At 37.1% G+C, this 6,000-nt stretch overlaps 1 protein-coding gene across 2 annotated transcripts in view; it reads left to right on the forward strand.

Moving 5' to 3' along the window:
• Positions 1-6,000, forward strand: part of patz1 (POZ/BTB and AT hook containing zinc finger 1) — a 59,263-nt gene that overhangs the window by 40,264 nt on the left and 12,999 nt on the right. For both annotated transcript variants that reach the window (XM_043716128.1, XM_043716129.1), the window contains exon 3: positions 2,069-2,240. In XM_043716128.1, coding sequence (XP_043572063.1) covers positions 2,069-2,240 — 172 coding nt within the window. The remainder of the gene's footprint in view (positions 1-2,068; positions 2,241-6,000) is intronic.

A 6,000-nucleotide genomic window follows, 5' to 3' on the forward strand; every position in this document is an offset into this window, starting at 1 on the left:
AGCATGTTACTTGGTAATTCCACAGTTGCAAGCTGAGTGGATGTTTTGTCCAAAGATGTCTTTCAGCAACTACAAGAGGACCTGAAGGAGTGTGAATGCGCCTCACTGCAGTCAATTAATTGATCAACGTGATGGACATGGCCCAGATACTTATTTTCGTGTGCATGGGATTTAAAGGCATAACTAAAGATGATTTTCTCACTTTTGTCTGTGAGAGACAGACAAAGGATGAGGATCTCTGCAACAAATTCAGAAGGTAGTTGTTTGAGAAAAGCATTCCAATCAAGAAATTGACTTGCATCGCACCTGATAACGTACCAGCCACCTTTGGCACAAATGCAGGCTTTGTTGGAGAAATGACCCTCTTTTGCCAATTACCATTGTTTAATCCACCAGTAAGCGTTATTGAGTAAAGTATGGACTTTTCTTATGCATTGAAAATTGTTATTAAGATTGTAAATCAGATTCATCCAAAAACTTTTCACCACTGCTTGTTTGAATTCTTATTACATAAGACCACTAAATCGTAAGAATTAGAAACAGGAGTAAGCTATTGTGGACTGCAAAATCATTCAATAGGATTATGGCTGATTCGAAATTCCTCCTATCTACTTTCCTGCATTTCACTTCATAAACTTGATGCAACTAATGGTGAACTAATCCTCTAGGCTGTTGTGAGGTGCTTAAGTCAAAAGAAGATCCTTCAAAGATTTTCTTTTTAGATCTGATGCCTGAAATAGCCATTGTTCTTAAATCAAGGAAAAATCTGCACTGAAGTGTCAGACAATGCATGGTTGTTTGACTTTGGATTCCTTACAGATATAATGTCAAAACTGAATGAGCTCAACTCTTAACTGCAGGAAAAGGACATAGACAAAGCAAATATGCTGCAGCATTTCAAGTCTGAACAAAATGTGCAAAAAATCAAAGGCAAAGGTAAACGATCCCACCCAAAAAATTGTCTGTGCACACTTAAGGAAGTTACAAGAGGAATTCAACATGTGATCTCAGAAATTAAATGCTGGAACAAAATGTTTGGTCAAATCTATTTCCTCAAGTAGACATTGGTGCATTGGCTATCAATTCCATCAGGTATCTAAGCATTGGAGTTGTCACAGAGAAAATTACTATTTGTAATGATTCTGAACTGAAAGCCACACCAACGGATTCGTAAACTGGGGATTTGTAAACAGAGAAAAATACCTGCTTCTATCATCCTGGTGCTTTTAAAACTTAAGAGTTAAGTGGACTAAAAGTAAAACCACATTCTCCCAAGTGAAGAGAATCCAGTCCCAAGCATTACAGTCATCTCACATCCATTTGACATACTATATATGACTAGCAGTCTTAAGCTGCAATTGACAGATAATGTGCAATCATAGGTATTACACTGAGACTTGATGATTAGAGGACGTATATATACACACTTGGTTTTAGTTTTATCTAGCACTAAAAATAAATTGTTTATTGTATATCTTCTTTGTGATAGATGATGGGTTTTGCTTAAATTCAAAAAGTGATTATATGCTTCAGCAGAACCTAGAAGAACAAAGACAGCAGATACATGGGAACAGAATCAGCTGCAAAGCCCCCCCAAATCACAACCTTCCTGACCTGGAAATGTAAGACTGTTCCTTCATTGTCACTGTGTTAAAAAATCTGATACTCCCTAGTAACATTGCAGGTGTATCAACATCACATGAACTGCAGCAGTTCGGAAGACAGCTCCACCACTACCTTCTCAGGGCAATTACAGATGGCCAAAAAGTTCTGACCTAGCCTGTGATGTCCATTGTCTGAAAAACAAATAAATAAAAGGTCCACCTGAGAGGACAGGTGGTGACTTGGTTTATGCCTCATCCAAAAGACTACACCTCTAGTTGCACTGCATTCCTCAGCATTGCATTGGAGTATTAGGCTTGATTTTTGTGCTCCGTTCCTGAAGTTGGCCTTGAACTCTCAATCTTCTGACTCAAAAGCAAAAGTGAGATTAACTGAGCCACAGCTGACACCACTGGTACTGTCAGGCTACCAGAATGATTTCCATTTTGTTCACATGTTCCTACAGACCTGCGAAGCTTCCTTTGCGACCAAAGACCGCCTGCGTTCGCATTTGACATGCCATGAGGAAAAAGTCCCCTGTCAAGTGTGTGGGAAATATCTACGTGCAGCTTATATGACTGATCATGTCAAAAAGCATAATGAAGGACCAAATAACATCTGCAACATCTGTAACAAAGGTAACTTTTAAAAAATAATCTAAAGATCAAGGTGTGCTGTTTACCTCTAAAGGTTGTTACAATAGAGATGACGTTTGAATCTGATATGTTTTACTCTGAGGAATTTGTCTTTAACTGCATAAAAATAATAAAGCCAGAATATAAAGGAGTCTAATTTGCATCAGGCTTAGTTGTGAAACATTTTTATGGTAAAGTTGAAAAAGGCAACTAAATATTTTAGTACTTTGAAAGATGTTATTAACTTCTATGTAATTAAGCAGTAAGTTTAGCATGAGCCTGGCCTTGTGGAAAATATGCAGTACTAAGTGTCACATATGCAACTTATTGATCATGCTTTAACCTAATTACCTCAAAAATGCATTTGGAAATTATGGTTAACTGCACATTGATAGAAAATGTAGAAGATTTACCAGTAGATAAACAACTGCCAATGGGAAGACTGACAAATAGAATGGGAATCTATGATAGTAATCAAAAATGTGCTGAAATTGAGTTTGATTATATCCTTAAATACTTTGAGAATTTTGTTGAAAGTGTGGTGCTGGAAAAGCACAGCAGGTAAGGTGGCATCCGAGGAGCAGGAGAATCGATGTTTTGGGTTTATGCCCGAAACGTCGATTCTCCTGCTCTTCGGATGCTACCTGACCTGCTGTGCTTTTCCAGCACAACTCTGATCTCCAACAACTGCAGTCCTCACTTTCTTCTTTGAGAATTTTGTCAACAAATGGAGTGATTATAAACTGACTACTGTAGATTTACTGTTTTGTTTTTTTTTAAAAAAAGCTTACCTCTAAACTTAAACCTTGTTTTATTCTGTTGGATGTCAGAACAGCTGAGGGTGAAGGTAAAGATGTTTTCTGGAAGCTTTTTGAGAAGGCCACATGATTTTACTAAATCCAGTTAAATATCAAGAAATTTGAAACTAGGATTTGATTGATGACTTGTGGCTTAATCTATCCACTTCAGTTCTGAGCATCTGATCATTTAGTTTATTTAGCCTAAGACTTTTTTTTAACCTCGTACCCCATCATTTTAATCTGTCGATTTCATAGTAAAGTAAGTATTGATGATGGAAAATAGTAATGACGGTCTGTTTTCCTCCTCATTTTAGTTGATAAACGCAATACTGTACTATTCATTTGTACATGATGCAAGACTTACTTTATCCTACAAATATTCTGATTTATCCTAAAACACCCAAGATTACATCAGATTATTTTTCTTCAGATTTGTTCTTGTTTTGTTGTTCTTCTTCGTACATCACTCTTGCTGTTAAAATTGGAATAGAAGTTTCAGGTTGCATAGTTGCAAATGCTGTCTCCAAACCAACCAGTTCACGTTTTGTTCTTTGTGTTAGACTTGCATTTATTATATAAAGTTTTGCTTGACCACCAAACACATCAGTAATCTGTTTCTATGAATTTGATTAAGGGATAATTTGTTTTCAGGACACTGGGGGTATCTGCCTTAATTGATCAAGATAATGCTGTAGGATCTTTAAAATTGGATTTGCATATTGTTTGTTGGTGTATGAGAATATTTGAAAATGTTTCCCAATTGGCCCACACAGATCCTCTTTTTTTTTGAGTTCTGTGCCTGAAGGCAGTTCCTTGGCAATTATTCACTGCAGCTTAGCAGGTGTATCATAATTTTTCCTTAAGAGTGGATTGTGGAGACACATTCTAAGCCCATTCCAGCCAGAAGGAGGGAGGGTCAAACATCATACTGTTGACATTAATCTGATCCAGGCTGTAGCTATCTAGCTAACTGAACTAACCAGTCCCAAGATTCAGTTAGGACCATGACTTATTTTTTCTATATGTCAATCTGCTATCTGTCTTCTGTTCTATTAGTAGTGGTTGTTGATTTGCAGAGTGGTGAGCTGAAAATCTTGAATTTGCCATCTAATGGGAAGGCCTTTGAACACTCAGTTGCTCTCTAGTTTTATTTAGCTCAAGAATTTGTGCCAACTGTGTTCTTTTTGTGAAGAAAAATCAAAAGTCTCCAATTATCTCGCTCCTACAGGAAAAGTGCACAGTAGGTGGCAGGTAGGAGAAAGCAAATTGGATGGTTGATTCATGATTATTTTCTGGGCTTACCTAAACTTGAAATGCTGCTGTGTTTGGTGAAACTGATGTTTACCGACTGTCACTGTTTAGATTAGACTGCCATACAAGTGTACTCTATGACTGGTGTTGCTGCTTTTCTGCACGGTCTCCGTCTACAACACAACTTTTAACAAACTCATCCAGTGTGAGCAGACCCTTGGTCAGTCTCTCTTTTTTTCTCAGGGCTCGTTTTTTGCTATGTTCAGAACCAGAAGAATGGTATTAAATCTAAAAAGCAGCTTGGCTTCAACTTTATTTAATTTCATCACCAGTTTGACACCATAAGTTTACACAAAGAGAAACTTTTGGATATATTGCGAATTTACCATTACTTTGGGGGAAACGTGAGACTCTTACATCTCAAGTTCTGTATAGAGCCAATATGTGTTGTAAAACATCATAGTCTACCTCCCAGATCCCTGCTTATTTAGCTTTTATACCATAAGAATTGGTAATCTTTCTATGCTGAGTGATATTCACAATGCAACATTTTCTTTGGCATATCCCATGTTGGTTCAAATGTTCTCAGGTTATATATGAGAGTTTTAGGTGCAAAAGTCCATCTACATAACCATAACAATGCTTTCTGGCCCCAATCTAGAAGAGTGCTTCAATTTTGCCAATTTGATAACTTTTCTCTTTACAGTGTTAGCCATCATGTTGCCTTGGAATTACATTTATATTGAACCAATTCTGAGTGTGATAATATTTTTATCCAATAAATGATGCAAAGCATCTGATAGCTATAACCAGGATGCTCCAATATGAGAGTGATACAGTATTTCCAGTGTTTGAACAGTCAGTTTAGGACTTTTGAGAGAGGTTATTTAGATGATCATGCCAACAGTGATCCAATTTCAGAGGAAGCAAAGTTTCCAGATAAATCTGTTAAACTGAGGTTTATTTTGCAACACAAAAGAAATCAAGAATAAACCGTGCAGTGTGGCATCCAGTTTAATGTTCTGCAAATACAAAATTAGCTAGTTGAGGCATTGCAAAGATCAGGTAAATCTCTTCTTATTTCATTTTTTTAAAATCCTTTTTTCATTTCTTGCTCATACATTTCGACTAATGCTTTAGTCAGAAGTATCAAACCACTGAAATCTCGACACTGAATCTCTGAACTAATGTGCATTCAGGCGTATTTGGATGGTGAGCAGTATAATGGGTTGATCTGAACCACTCCCCTCTAACTTTCTACTAGGAGGTGCAGTTTGACTTGGGACAGAAGGATTTGTTTGCCACAGTGCAAATCTGAGTTGAAATTCTGTGTTCAGAGTCAAGTAACTTAAATCAATGTGTGATGAATGTGAGACTTTCCTGTATTCCTTGAGAGTGTATATGATGTAGATTTAAAAGATTTAAACTTGTCAAAAACTTTGACAACTGATCAAGTTATACATTGCACTGCATTCATTCTGAGCCCTTCGATGACTGTGTGAAGTGAGTGAATGAATGAATGCAGAGCTGATAGGTAGACTAATGGTGACCATACAGCAAACCATTTTTCATTGTCATAAAAACCCTTCTGGTAAGCTTATGTCCTTTAGGGAAGGAAATCTACTGTCTTTCCCTGTCTGGCCTACATATGATTCCAGACCCACAACAATGTGATTGACACTCAATTGCCCTTCAGGCAATTAAGAATGGGC

The sequence above is a fragment of the Chiloscyllium plagiosum genome, chromosome 25 (genome assembly GCF_004010195.1).
Source record: "Chiloscyllium plagiosum isolate BGI_BamShark_2017 chromosome 25, ASM401019v2, whole genome shotgun sequence".
In the NCBI taxonomy this organism is placed as follows: Eukaryota; Metazoa; Chordata; class Chondrichthyes; order Orectolobiformes; family Hemiscylliidae; genus Chiloscyllium; species Chiloscyllium plagiosum.